Source organism: Bos grunniens, chromosome 7 (assembly GCF_055505025.1).
Source record: "Bos grunniens cultivar Pamir isolate PY7600 chromosome 7, Bosgru_T2T1.0, whole genome shotgun sequence".
NCBI lineage: Eukaryota > Metazoa > Chordata > Mammalia > Artiodactyla > Bovidae > Bos > Bos grunniens.
The window spans coordinates 43,528,031-43,542,701 of NC_141171.1; the positions used below are offsets into that span (position 1 = coordinate 43,528,031).

General features: G+C 58.2%; 1 protein-coding gene across 9 annotated transcripts in view; it reads right to left on the bottom strand.

Annotated features, from left to right (window-relative positions):
* Positions 1–14,671, bottom strand: part of SBNO2 (strawberry notch homolog 2) — a 42,276-nt gene that overhangs the window by 11,039 nt on the left and 16,566 nt on the right. For 3 of the 9 annotated variants that reach the window (XR_015167334.1, XM_086411291.1, XM_086411290.1), the window contains exons 3-7: positions 14,080–14,153; positions 13,356–13,464; positions 2,264–2,437; positions 773–856; positions 385–481 (exon numbers count right to left, since the gene is read on the bottom strand). Coding sequence is in view for 8 of the 9 variants with exons in the window: in XM_086411291.1 (XP_086267417.1) it covers positions 385–481; positions 773–856; positions 2,264–2,437; positions 13,356–13,464; positions 14,080–14,153 (538 nt within the window). In the remaining variant the exon portion in view is untranslated. Of the gene's footprint in view, positions 1–384; positions 482–772; positions 857–2,263; positions 2,438–5,868; positions 6,074–6,195; positions 6,418–13,355; positions 13,465–14,079; positions 14,154–14,671 lie in introns of those variants that run through there. The other 6 variants (XM_086411294.1, XM_086411292.1, XM_086411296.1 and 3 more) reach the window with 5 other exon arrangements.

The following is a 14,671-nucleotide window of genomic DNA, read 5'->3' on the forward strand; positions in this document are numbered from 1 at the left end:
GGCAGGTCAGGGGTGTGGCCCGGATGTGACCAGGGCACTAGGGAGGTCCACCTGGGGCCAGGATGGGTGGGGCACGCCCCACGAAGTGGAAGGGAGGGCCCATCAGCGTAGTGCCAGCTAGTGGCAGATTCCTAAAACCCTCCCAGGTGCAGAGGAAGGCGGCCTGCCTCTCCATTGCAACATTGGCCTGCGGCTGGTTTTGTGCCAGGTGAGGACCACAAACAACCCTGATTACAGAAGAGTCCCTCAGGAGCCCACCCACACCTGCTCTGGCAGTTTAAGGTTCCCTGGGACCTTCAGAGACCCCCGAAATGGGCGCCCCAGGCCAGAGGACCCAGGCCCTGGGCGCTGTGCAGCTAGGAGTCTCCATAGCAGGATACTCACACTTGGATGGCACGTAGTCAGCGTACGTCTCCGCGTGACCCAGCTCCTCCGCCTCATCCTCCTCAGCCTCGTCGTCCTCCTCAGGCTGACTCTGAGCCTGGGGAGACATGCTGTCACACTGGGGACTGTCCTGTCCCCTGCAGCCCGCCAGCCTCCCCGTCAGGGGCAGGAGCCTGAACCACTAGCCAGCCCAGTGACTCAGGTGATGGGAAGGTGTTACCCTCCCCACCTGCCCCCCACAGCATGGTGCCTCCCTGGGACCTCAGTTTCCCGTCTGTAAAATAGACCGTGCTCCCAAGCTGGCCCAGACTGCACACAGCAAGTGCCTGAGTGGCCCTCCCTGGTGTCCGGGAGGGTTGGGCAGGGCTAGGGAAGGTACCTGGCTCACCTGGTAGCTGATGAGAAGTGGGGTGCTGGAGAGGGAGGACACAGGGTCCTCGAGGCCTGTAAATGTCCCACTGGGCGGGAACAGCTGGAGAGGAGAGAGAGGCAGGGAGAGGGGGCATGAGCCTGCAGGCCAGAGGTGGGGCTGAAGTGCCTGGATAGGCCCCCAGCCTCCAGGAGGGCTCGCCTGATTGTCCTCAAGCCCCTCAGCTGGCTACAAGCCTCCCTCCTGCTGTCTGCCTGCTTAGATCTGCTGCATAAATAAGTACTAGGGGCATACAAAGCACTAGACACATAAGAACTAGGAACGCAAGAGGCAGCATGATAAGTAGACAACATTGCTGTACGTTGTATATGAAAATTAACAGTAAATGCAAGGAGTTCTAGGCACAAGGAAAAAAAAAAGGTTTTCTACTTTTTTTTTTTTCCTCTTTTGGCTATGCTGTGTGGCTTGTGGGCTCTTAGCTCCCCAACCAGGTATTGAACCCAGGCCCCCAGCAGTGACAGTGCCAAGTTCTAACCACTGGACCACCAGGGAAGTCCCTCTATCTCTTTATTGTTATATCGATACGAGACAGTGGATGTTCACTGACTTATTGTGGTCCTTTTTCATGACATATGCAAGTCAATCGTTGTGCTGTGTGGGCATCACCTTAAACTTAGTGCCATGTGTCAATTACATCTCAATAAAACTGGAAGGAAAGTAAAAACAAACTTTTGTTTTTTTAATCAAAGTGTAGTTTCCTTTTCTTTTCTTTTTGGAGGGGGGGGCCTGTGCTGTGCAGCATGCGGCATCTTAGTTCCCCATCTAGGGATCAAACCTGTGTTTCCCTATGGCAGAAGCACAATCTTAGCCCCTGGACCAGGGAAGTTAAAAAAAAAATCTTAACCAGGGAAGTTAAAAACAAAAAAAACACACAAAGTTTTCTTGAAATGAAAATAAAATGGAAATGAGGTACAAGGAGATCAGAAACCTACCCTCAATTCCCTCTCCCGTTTTTTTTTTTTTAATTAACAAAAACAAACAAACAGCCTCGGGCTCAGGTTCCTGGAAGGCTGAGTCAGGTTCCTGCAGCCCTGCTGGCCGCAGCAGGAGTACGTGTGGGGTTTCAGCTGCCCGCTTGGGCCTGGCAGAGGCTAGGAGCTGGTGGGAGGGCCCTGGTGAGGGGAGGGCAGGGTTACTGCCCCACTGGGCCCCTGCAGCCAGAGGTGGGTTGGGCCTGCGTTGCCTACTGCACCTGCTCTGGGCATGTCACATCTCCCTAACCCTTCCTGAGGGTCCAGGGGTTTCACAGGCACTGAACCTGTCAGGCAGCTGGGCAGATATCCACCAATATCCACTAGTGTGTGCTGTGCTCCCCAGAGTCCCCCTTCCCCCTGGGAGCCCCTGCATCTTTAGGCCCACATAGGAGACAGGAGCAACCTTGAGTAGCAGTGTTGTCTGGGTCTGAGTGGCCTTGGCATGGCTGCCAGCTTGGAGGCTGGGCGCACTGACCTTGTCGTGGGCGGAGGGGCCGGTGCTCACGTCCCAGATGGTAGGCACCTGGCTGAGGCTGTCAGCGGGCGGAAAGTCAGGCGTGTCGGCTATGTCCGAGAGGGAGTCCACGGATGAGGAGAAGATGGAAGCGTTGGAGAGGTCATCGAGGTATGAGGAGTCCTGGAAGACAGGCTAGGTATGGGCGGCTGTGAGGCCACACCGGCAGAGCCACAGGCCCAGCCATGCCATTGATGATGCTTGGCCATAGAAAGAGATAAAGCCCTGACATTCGCTACCACGCAATGGGCCCTGAGAACATGATGCTCAGTGAGAGAAGCAGACAGAGAAGGACACGTAGCATGTGATTCCACTGATGGGAAACGTCCAGAACAGGCTGACGCACAAAGTGAGTGGGTTCCTGGTGGTCAGGGGCTGGGGAGGAGAGGGGAGTGACTGCTCTTGGGGATGGGGTATCTTCGGGGGGTAATGGAATGTTCTGGAACTAAACAGAGATGACACTTGCATGACTCTGTAAATGCACTGTAAACACTGAATTACACATTTCAAATGGGTCAACTGTATGGTATGTGAATTATAGTAATAAAGCTGGTTTTTCTTTTTAAAAAAGAAAGGGGAAAAGGAAGGGGAGGTAAGAGAAAGCAGACCCCACAAGTACACGCTGGAGTCTACTTAGGGCACACCCATCCTTGTGAAGGGTGATACCAAGATGCAGGGGGCCCCCCCAGTGCCTGAAGCTGGGGAAGGTGAAGGCCCCAACCACCTCCCTTAGCCCCTCCGTGCCCGAATGTGGGGTACGCTCAGCTAATCACTCCAGGGAATGAGCCCCCAAGCCTGCCTGACATGGGGCAGGGGTTATGGACAGACTGTGGTCCCAGAGGGCATGTCAGTGAGAGCATTTCCTGAGCAGGGAGGGGCCAAGGAGGAGGTGGGGCCAAGGCAGAGGAGGAGGGAACAAGCCCTTTGGGAGCACCCAGTCCAGCGCACCTTCCACAGGTCACCCGCCCACTAGGGCAGTTGGAGGGCCACAGCCAGGTGGGCTCAGGCAGGCTGCCAGGAAGGCTGCATGTGTCCCACTAACCTGTGGCAGGGGGTGGGGGAGGCAAGGAAGATGGGAGGGACAGACCAGCTGGGTCTCCAACCTAGGGACTCAAGATCAGTGGACTCTGGGGAGGAAGGGATGCTGGGGAGTGGGGCCCACCCGATGTGCCCAGCTGGGGCCTGGAGGCCACAGGTGAGCTAGCTCCTGGCTGGGTGGGGGGGGGTAGAGGGGGACGTCCCCCCCAAGTCACTAAGACTAGGCATCCTGGCTCAGGCAGTGCCAAGCCCTGCCCCACCCCCCTGCAGAGTGTTTCTGGGGCTCCCCTCCCACTGATCTACATGCAAACCACCTGCCCCGGCCCTGGGGTGAAGGAACCTCCAGGTGACACTGACCAGCTTCCCCAGACCCCCATGCTCCCATGCTAGCAGGCAGGGGAACCCAAACAGGCAGGTGGGACCCACCATGCCCAGAGGACAGGGGGAATGGCAGGAAGGGGCATGGCAGGGTCAGGGCCAAGTCAGCCAGTCTGAGGCTGGGGGCCCTGGGAAGACGGCTTCCCACAACCCGGTTGCCCTGGCTTGGGGGGTTTGTAAGGACAGCTTTCTGCCCACTAGGCTCCTACGGGCCTCTGCCCCCTGCCATCCACAGCCTGGTCTCACGGTGTTGCGGGGACAGACCCCAGCCTCCCCCACCACCTGCAATGGCAGGACCCCATGACCTGGTGAAATCTAGGCGAGGCAGTGAATAAAATCTTCGAGGTTGGGACAGAACAGGAAGGGAAGCAGGAGGGGAATGCCAACCCCAGGAGTGGGAAGAGGTGCTCCGTGATCCACTTGAGGTTCCTGGCACCCTCACACAAGAGCTGGGTGACTCAACAGGCCAGAGCACCCATCTCAGGGGACACTGAGGGAGTGAGGGCTGGGGGGTCTGGCCTGCCTGCTCCCCAGCCCATCCCTGGTCAGCTGGGGTCAGAGGTGGCCCATCCTGAGCCTGGTGGACAATGAGGAGGTCCCCAGACACTGAGGCTGGCTGGGGTGGGTTTGGGTACAAGCAAGGACAGCTGTCATTGTTGAAATCCCCTGGCACCACATCTGCGTGGTCCTCCTCAGTGCATGGCACTGAGCTTGGGCAGAGTGATGATGGCCCGAGCCATTAGCCAGCAGACCTGGAGCCCTGAGGGGTTGCCCTGCTCCCTGAAGGCAGAACAGTTGCTGAGCAGTGGGCAAGAAGCGGGGCAGGGCTGGGGGGCCAGCCCTGACCATGGTAGAGTCCCTGGGCTGAAGGGAACTATACCCTCTGAGAGGGCTGCATGGAGACCCTTCCCAGGACAGCGTGCAGAGGAAGGACACCCCCTCCCCCATGGAGGAGCCAGGAGGTCAGGTCAAGGTTGGCAGCAGGGACCCCTGGTGTGACAGATGAGAAGGGCACGTCTCCTCCTGGGTCCCTCCCCTAGGAATCCATGGTCCCAGGGTGACCATAAGAAAACACCAGACAAGCCCAGACTGGGGACATCCTGCAGGACAACCGACCCGAGCTCTCCACTCACAACTGCCCAGGCCCCCATTCCCAAGGGGAGACAATGGCAAGACCAAGGGGGCATGGTGACATGGGGTCCTGGGGCAGAGAGGACAAGGGGACGTACAGACCTTGGCTGAGGATGACATATCAGCACCAGCCCATCAGCTGGGATGCAGGTGGTGCTGAGCTGAGGTGTGACCCATGGGGACCCTGAACTGATCCACAGCTTCGCTATAAACCTAACCCTGTTCTGAAAAGTACAATTTATTAAAGAAGTGGGTGCCCTCTCCCCTGTCTGTGGACACTGTCCCTACCAGATGCCCAGAAGGGCAGCCAGCATCGTCTGGGGGCCCCTGAATCCTCAGGGGCAAAGGGAGGTGGGGCCTCACTGGGGTCACCAGGGTTGGGGGTGGGGCTCCCAGGGCCCCTCCTGCCCTGCGCAGGGTGGGTGTTTGGATTCGAGTGAGAAGGCGCCTGCCCATGTCAGGACCTGACCCTCGGCAGCCACAGCAGACCTGCAAGATGACCTGAACCCAGATCCACCCTCTCTGGGTCCCAGGGCCCAGTCAGGCCAGGGCAGCAGCTCCCCGGCCCTCACCAGAGCCAACTCAGCAGCCTGTGTCCACCCCCCGTCACCTCCTGACCTGTGTCCCCACCCTGCTTCTTCCACTGCAGCCCGAGTGGGGAGCTGGCTGGTTACCCTGACAGTTCTCTCAGCATCCCAGAGACCCCGGACCAGTGAGGAGCTGGGGGGACCTGGAGGAGCTGCCCACGCAGCAATGCCCCCTCACGTCCACCACGAGTACCCAGCAGGACGGAATAGGGCAGCCCCGAGGCTGGACCTGGCTCTGGGTCTGCTCAGCAACCCCTCCCAGCTGGGGAAGCGACACCAGAAACGCCCTTCGACACAGATCCAGGGCCCAGAGGGCAGACCGGGAAACAGAGGGATGGGAGGATGGGGTCAGGGGGATGGAGAAGAGGAGGATGAAGGGAAGGGGGGACGGAAGGATGGGAGGACAGAAGGACAGGAAAGGACCATTCCTACCTGTCCCATCAGAGCCCGTCTCAAGCCGTGCCCCACCCGGTCCCATGGAGCCAGTGCCGCTGTGCCCAGAATGCCCCCGAGACTCCAGGTGGGGTGGCTCTGGCCCCCTGTTTCCCCGCTGCCTACCCTCCCTGGCTGTCCCCACATCCCACGTGGCTCTGCCCGGAAAACTCCAGCGGAATCACCCTGGCTGCCAAAAAAGCCGGACGGAGCCCGCCTCCCCACCCCCACCCTGGTTGTTCCCACGGGCCGGCCCGCCCACCCCCCCTCCCCCCGCGCCGCCCCACCACCCCACCAGCCCTGGGCGCCTGGCAGGAGCGGGATTACCTTGCCGATAGTGGCGAACTGCAGCCAGAAGCGCAGCTGGGACATGGTGATGGCAGGGTCTCTGGGAGGTGGCGGGAGCGGCTGCCTCATGACCGCGGGGGCTCAGCCCGGCCGGCCCTCAGCCCTCAGCCTGCGCCCGCCCGGCTGCATTTGCATGTTGGTTTAGTCACCGCCGGCGCCTACTTCCCCTAAGGCCGGCTGACTTTCAGGAAATGATGCCTGCCTGGTAAGTCAGGGCGATTACTGGCAGAGTGCAGAGAATTACTGAACGGGGCGGATTCTAGCCACAGACGGCTGTCAACAATGCCGGCCTGCCGCCACCAGCCTGAACCCTGCTGCTGCTGGCCTGTACCTTGCTGCCCTGGCACCCTCCCCGCCCCAGCCTCAGTTTCCCCAAATCGCTGCCCCCCAGAGCCCAGGCCCAACTGTGCCTGGCAGGGACCATGGCTGTCCTGGGGGTGCCCATAGCAGGAACTCAAGGGGCGTAGACCCCGTGCTGTAGGGAGGAAACCAAGGCTGGCCCCTCCTGGGTCTGCCCTCGGTTCCTCAGCCTACACCCTGACCTTCACTGCCTGTCCTGGCTGCCCTAGAGCTGACCCTCAGTGTCTGCCTCTCCAGGAGGCTCAGCCCAGGGCCTTTGCCTATGCTGTAGCCTCCCCGCCACCTCCCACTTAGAGGGCCACCCTGGCAGGGCTCTGAGATCCCACCTAGCTCCCATTCCTGCCTTGGCGAGGGGTTTCTGTCCTTCCCCAGCTCCATCTCCCCCTGCGACCCATAGCCCAGCACAGAAGGAGAGATACAAACAGGGCCAGTGGCTGGGGAGCACAAAGCCATCAGGCTGGGCGCCCCATCCTGGACTATTTCTTTTGATCACCCCCATCCCAGGACAGTTTAATGCTGGCCCATATCCAGGAGAAGCAGGTGGGCCTGTAGGCCTCCCTGCACCTGCCCAGTGCCCCGGGACTCTAGTTGGGGAGGGTCCCAGAGGTCAGGGAGAACTTGGCCCAATGCTGCAGCCCCACTCAGTCTGCAGCCCACAGCTGGGGAGGAGGTGGGGGGGCACATGGCCTGGAGGCCACTGCTGAAGGCAAGGAACATGTAGAAATGGCAACCAGGAGAGGTAAGGACGTACACAGTCTGGCAACAGGGAAATGCAAACTGAAACCAGCAGGACACACTCCACACCAGCCCAAATGGCTGGATCCATGAAGCCGGCAGGGACCAGTGTGGGAGGATGAGGAGAAACTGGAACCCCACACGGCAGGTGGGCTGTGAAACGGGGCAGCGTCCTCAGAAAAGTCACCCCACGACCCTGTGATTCCACCGCCAGGCACCCATGAGGGGCAACAGAGACACAGGTCCACATGGAAACCCACACATGCAAAGCACCCAAAGGTGAACACAGCCACGTGTCTCTCCATATCCGGGAGCATCACTCAGCCATGGAAAACAGGGAAGCCCTGACACTTGCTACCATGTGGACAGACCCCAAGAACACAATGCTCAGTGAGAGAAGCAGACAAAGGACACACAGGGTGTGATTCCACTGATGGGAAATGTCTAGAACAAGCCAATCCACAGACATAGAGAGTGCCTGATTATCAGAGGCTGGGGAGTCATTGCTAATGAGGATGGGGTTTCTTTTTAGGGTAATGGAATTGTTCTGGAATTACATAAAGGTGGTGGTTGTACAGCTGTGCAAATATACTTTGGAGGAATAAATTTTAAGATGTGTAAATTCTGTCTCAGTTTTAAAAAGAACTACTAGGAAACTGACATGATGATAAGACCCACAAAGGACAAGCACAAACTTTTGTTATTAGATTTCAGGGGCAGGAAACTGGTCAGATTGCCAGGAGTGGGCTCACACTCGGTCCCCTGTATCTCATCACCAGATGGCTGGTCGTCCCTGACTGGCATGGGGCTGCCCAGCTGCCAGGACGCTCTCGGGTCCCCAGGCCACCACCGGGCTGGGCACGTAGGGGTGGGTGAGGCCCATGATGGGACCCTCTTTGGGGATGGGTTGCTGCAGAAATAGTCAACTAAAATGTGGTCATGCTAAAGTAATGGCTGGTGCCCTTACAAAAGGAGATCTGGATGTGTACCAAGAGAAGACTGGGTGAAGATGGAGGTGAGAGGGGTGTGATGGGACCACAATCCCGGGACACCTGGGGCCCAGGTGCTGAGAGAGGCAGGACAGGCCCTCCCCTCAGAGGACCCCGGAGCAGGGGCCTTGGCCATGGAAGTGAACCAGGGGCTTCCCGTGGGAAGCAACTCTGTGCTGGCGGCCAGTACCAGGAGCTGTGGGAACTGCTGGCTGGGTAGGCGGGGCCTCCAACTGTGGGAGATACACCCGCAACGCAGATGATGCTGCTCCTCCCCCCAACCCGCATAGGATGCTGCTGAGAGTTTGTGAAGCACTTTCCCCAAGCTATGACCTCATCCTGTTTCCCAGAAGCCCAGCTGGCAAACGGACAGCACCCTCATCCAGGCCCACCTGGGATGCCTGGAGGGACCCTCAGGGCACATGCTCACCCTGACGACAGACAGAGAAGGGCTCAGTGGACTGCAAAGAGTCCCCTTCCCCAGGGCCTGGCAGAGATGCAAGGATCCAGGGAAGATTATGAGGAAGGGACAGGGTAGCACCTGCTCCCGGGGGGCTGCAGGGGGCTGGGCACTGGGGAGCAACAGAGGAGGGCGGGTTGGTTACCCCTGCAGCCAGGACTCCAGAAAAAGGAGGACTAGAGGAGGGCCTGGAGGGGTAGGGGCAGCTGGAGGTACAAAGCCTGAACAATTGTCTGGAAGGCTGAGCACTCCCCCTCAGCCCGGACCCTAACAAGGCCCCAAACATCCCCCCGAGGAGATTCAGTCCCATCTGGAACACACACTCACAGCAAAGTCTGTACATGCATGTTCACACGAGCACGATTCACAGTAGTGGAAAAGCAGAAATGACCCACAAGTTCATCCACAGGATGGATAAACACAATGTGGTCCCTCTACACAGTGGAATATGATTCAGCCAGGAAAAAGGCTAAAGCCCTGACCCTGGCTGCAACACGGAGGGGACCTGAGAACACGATGCTCAGTGAGAGAAGCAGGCAGGAGGACACGTAGGGTGTGATTCCACTGATGGGAAACGTCCAGAACAGGACAATCCACAGACAGAGAGTAGGTTCCTGGTTGTCAGGGACTGGAAAGGGGGTGGGGGTGACTGGTCATGGGGGTGGGGCTTCTTTTGGAGGATGGAATGTTCTGGATCTAAAGGTGATGGTTGTACAACTATGAATGTACTAAAACTGCTAAATTGTAAGAAATTCAAATAATATTTTAATTTAAAAAATAATGAACAAAAGCCATATCCCCCAAACACACAGTACACCCCAGGCCTGGAGACCCCACATGGGGCCCCTCGAGCCGTCAGGGGTGTAGGGGTCTGAGTGGCTTAGTGCCAACCGTGGTGCACAGTAGAGGGACTCAGTGGACGCTGCCCCAGCAGGGGTCTAAGTCAACCCATCAGCAACGAGATAGGGCCTTGGAGTTGATGTGTTATGTTTGGGGGCCTCCCGCCAGGGACTCTGACCCCTCCCAGCATGGGGCACCCTATAGACACCTGGTTGGTTCTCCTCGAAGCCTCAGCACACAAGTGTAGTCATGTGGGTTGCACCTGTGATGTCGGCCTTGGCCATGTAAGCTGGTACATGTAACATGCAGGGAAACTGGGTGAAGCAGTGAGAAAAGTGGAAGTGTTAGTCGCTCAGTCGTGTCCAACTCTTCGCGACCCCAAGGACTATAGGCCGTCAGACTCCTCTGTCCATGGGATTTTCCAGGCAAGAATACTGGAGTGGGTTGTCATTTCCTCCTCCAGGTAATCTTCCCGACCCAGAGATTGAACCTGGGTCTCATTCTTTCTGCTGGCACATTCTTTACCATATGAGCCACAAGATGAGGCAGGGCGCTCAGGGATTTTCTGTATCATTTTGGCCACTTTGCTGAGAATCTAAGATTTTTTTTTTTTCTCTATTTTTTGGCCACACCATGTGGCATGCAGGACCTTACCTCCTCGACCAAGGATGGAACCCACATCCCCCTGCATTGGAAGCAAGGAGTTCTAATCTAGTGGACTGCCAGCCAAGTCCCTGTAAGGCTAAAACATTTTAAAGTTCATTGTGTTTTATAAAAACCTTCAAACATACAGAAAAGAGCATCAGGGATGAAATTTTCAGCGGACCCCTCCCTGGCTGGAACTAGGGCCCCCAGCTGTGGCAGTTCAGCGGGAGCCTGGTCTGATGGCCAGGACTGTCCAGACAAAGAGAGCTACCTCCAAGTGGGAGCCAGACTGACCTCTTGCCCTAGACCCCCAGAACAAATTCCCTCGGCTGAACAAATTCCCTCGGCTGTAGATCCCTCCCAGGTAACTGGTGGATGGGGACCCCACCAGGTCCTGGGCTCAAGCTGGCTGTGTGGAGCCTCCAGGGAACTGCTCCAGGCCCCAAGGGAAGGCAGGGGGAAGCTTTCTGCTTCTGGGCTGTGAGGGTCACACAGCCCCCCAACAGTCTTTCCCTTTTCACTTTGGCCAGCAGGAAACTCAGGGCTCAGGTTTAGTTACCAGGGGGATGTGTTAGGGCCTGCAGGTGTACATCCACTGCCTGCCGCCAGCCCAGGTCTGCACTCCCCATTCCAAAACTCCTGATGTACTAACAGGAGCAACAGCTGCTGGTATGTGTCATGGGCCTCATGAGGGCTTCACGTGATGAAGCGGCTGTAATAAGACTACCCCGAACTCCATGGCTTACAACAGCACATTTATTACTTCATGGTTCTAGAGGTCGGAAGTACGAGATGGGTTCATGGGACTGGTAACCTCTGGAGGCTCCAGTGAACACTGGCTCCCCGCTTTTCCAGCTTCTAGAGGTACAACATCCCTGGCTCACAGCCTCTCCCTCTCCATCCTCACAGCTAGCAGAGCAGCATCTCCTGTCTCTATGTCTCTGACCCTCTACTTCCCTCTTATAAGGACCCTGTGATGACACTGTGACCCCAGGGGTCAACCCCATTTCAGGGGCCTTAGCTTAATTCCACCTGCCAAGTCCCCTCTGCCCCATGAGGTGACACGTCCACAGGTCCCAAGATGAGGGTGTCTTTGGGGCTGTCCCTGTGCCAACCACCATGCGATGTCACTCAGTCTGAACCAGGAGCAGAGTGGACCCACCAGGCAGGAGCTGGGCTGGGAACAACCTTGAACGCCAGGCCCACTCTGGACTCTGTCCTGCTTTTGGCTACAGGCATGGGGTCCCAGGGGAGATGGAGGATGCTGACGACAGAGTCAGACCCTGGCTGCACTACAGTCTCGCACCTGTGTGACCCCATGGTCGGCAATGGGGTGAGAGCTCATTTGAAGACGTTTCACTGCTTTAAAGGAAGACCTGGTCCAAGTCGGCCCCCACATGGGAGACTGGAGGATGAGTGGGCCGCGGCCACACTCTGAGCTTCTGTTGGGTGGATGTGTGACCTCCAATGTGACCTCCAATCACCTCCAATGAGGGTGCTCTTTCCCACCTGGGGCAAGAAGCGGATGCAGTAGTGCCCCAGGGGATTCTTGGCTCGGAAGCCGTGTGAATTCTTGACAGAGCCCAGGAGACGGTGGAAGCGCTGAGTGGGATGGGGAGTGAGGCCCCTGAGCCACCGCAGGAGCTGGGTCAGCCCACAAAGGCTTCCACTGGCCCTAGACTCGGCATGGCCTAGGCCTCATTCATCTAGAACAGGATGTCCCAGCAAGGGAACAAGCCTGGACACAGAGTCAGGCCCTGGACCCAGTGGACAAGAGGCCCATCAGCTGCCAGCGCATGGCTAGCAAATGCCCAGAGATGAGGGGTCATGGCAGACGCCCTGGGAGTGTGAACCCACAAACCTTCCTCTTCTGGTGGTCAATGGTGTCCTCACGGACCAGTGGCCGGCAGTGGAAACCGCAAATCCTTCTATAGAGTCCGGGAGGCTAGACCCACGGGACTCCTGTCCCCACCCCACTACCCTTGCCCTGAGGGTCTCAGGTGTCCCCCGGGGTCTCAGGCTCTGCTCCCCAGGCCACAAGACCATCATGTCACCTCCTGGGCAGCCATAAAGGTCAGTGATGGAGCAGCTCAAATGATAGACACATCTTGCGTTCAGGGCAGGCGTCCAGGGCATGGCATGGGGGCAACGCCTCCAGGCTCTGGGATCTCCCTGCCTCCCCAGTGCCCAGGTTCTGCCTCCCTCATCACATGCCTCCCCATGCTGTGTCTCTACAGGGACTTCTGGCAAGGTTAGGGCCACTCTAACCAGGATGACCTCAGCTCTGTCTTTACTAATTGACCCACAAAGTCCCGACAGCCGAGTAGGTTCTCATCCTGAGGTCCCAGGAGGATGTGAATTTGGGGGGATGCAGTCATCGCAGCACACACTCCCACCGCCCCGTCTAGCTCTCTGGCCAGTCCTGCTGTCCCCAGTGGGTGTAGACCAGTCGGAAGGGCCTTGGCCTCGTCCATGAGAGCCCAGTAGGCCTGCACTGGCCTGTGTGTCCATGGCCTTCCTCAGCCTGTCACCTGGTGGGGCCCACAAGCTCCCACTTTATGGAAGGAAACCTGAGCACCTGACACCCCCACCCCAGCCGGTCCACTGGATCGTCCCCAGACTGTGCGCTGAGTCTGCCCAGACACAGAAGCCACTTGGGGGCCGAGAATTCCAAGCTTCCAAGGGAGACTCAGCACCACACAGCCCCTGTTGCCCCTACTTCCTGCCCCCAGGTGGGGGTCACCCTGGCATTAAGGCCCCCCCAGGACAGCACTGGGCTTCTTCCCGCAGACCCCTCTGCAGCTCTCGATCAAGGGCTGCTGAGTGGAGGGAAGCGCGGCACCACCTGTGAACCCCCTGGACGAGGCATGGGGACTGTGGACCCACCAAGGCGCCCGAATGGAGAAAGCGCGTGGGCAAAGCGCTTGTGATACGGCCTATGACCTGCATGCAGGTGAGAGTGACAGCAGATGGGCCCCTGGCCTCAGTGACATGACCTCTGACCCAGCATCCCTGCTACGGAAAAGTGACACCGGCTATCCCCCCACACAAGCCCCGTCCGCTGGCACTCACACCTCCAAGAGGCGCACAGCCCAGCCAAGGTCTCCTACCTGAGGAAAATCACTGCTCTTTGGTGGGAAGCTGGGGGCGGTGGCCGCGGGGCCATAGCTGGGGTCCGTGCAGGGCTGGCCCATGATGAAGGAGGAATTCATGAACTGGCTGCAGGAGGAAAAGGAAGCTGAGCTGGTGGGCGTGGTAGAACTCTGCCCACCCACCCCGCATGCAGGACAGAGGTGGGGGTCACCAGCCTGCAAGAACAATTCTGGTACCTCAGAAACTCTGCTTAGGAAGGGCCCACGTGCCCACATCCCCAGACACGGAACCCCAGAAAAACCTTGAGGCTCTGGCTGCATGCTCTTTTCATGCCCTTTGCACAGGCCATTCCTTGGCCAGATTCCAGGCCTGTTCCCCACCCGGCAAACTCCTATTTATCCTTCAAAACCCAGCTTGCCAATGCCCTTCAAAGAGAAGTTCCCCTCCAGGCTCCTTTCAGCCCCATAGTTTCTCACTGCCCACATGATGTCCCCACAGTGGGACCCTTCCTGGGCCCCTTGTCCCCACTACTGCTGCTTGTCTCCCTGGAGGGTTCTCGTTAAGGCAGATCATAGCAGGTCAGTCTAGGGCTTGGGTCTCAACCCTCCTGATTGGACACTGAAGCCCCACTCCCCAACTGACAGCTCTGGTTCCATTTAGTCCCAACTGTGGGATGGAGAAGCAAAGTGAAGCCCTGTGGGTGGGGACCCTTTAGCAGGACCCTAGGAGCTGGACACTTACTGGCTTTCGCTGGAGAAGGCTGGGTATGTCGTGGGCGAGAAGCTGTTCCACCAGGGGTAGTGCAGCATGGTGTCCTATGACAAAGCAGTGGGCATCAGGGGAGGGGGTGGTGGGGCAGGGTCCCTGGTCCCCGCCACTGCCCTGGGGCAGGGTCCAGAGGGCACTGAGCCCCTCTCCCACCAGGGGCCTCCCAGCAGGTTCACTGTGCCTCCGTTTCTCCAGAGGGCCAGGGTGAACAGGAAGGTCCATAGAATATGACTGGCTCAGAGAGGGGGCACATGACCCCAACCTATCAGTCAGAGCCTTCCCTGGGATTTTATATTTACAGCCAGTGGGACTGACACCGCCTTCAGAAGGCAGGCCTGGGGGACTTGACTGGTCCCAAGATGGGTCCCTATGCAGGCTAGCCAATCAGAGCCTGCCTGGAGAAAAGAGGCTGGCCCTCCCCTGGGGAGGAAAACGTCCTGGGAGATTAGCCAGGAGCTTCCCAGGCCTCATGTAAACTGATGAAGGAGATGACACTCCTGCTCAGGCAGTGCAGCAGATAATATAGAACTGCCAGATAAGATACAGAACAGCCAGTGAAACCTGG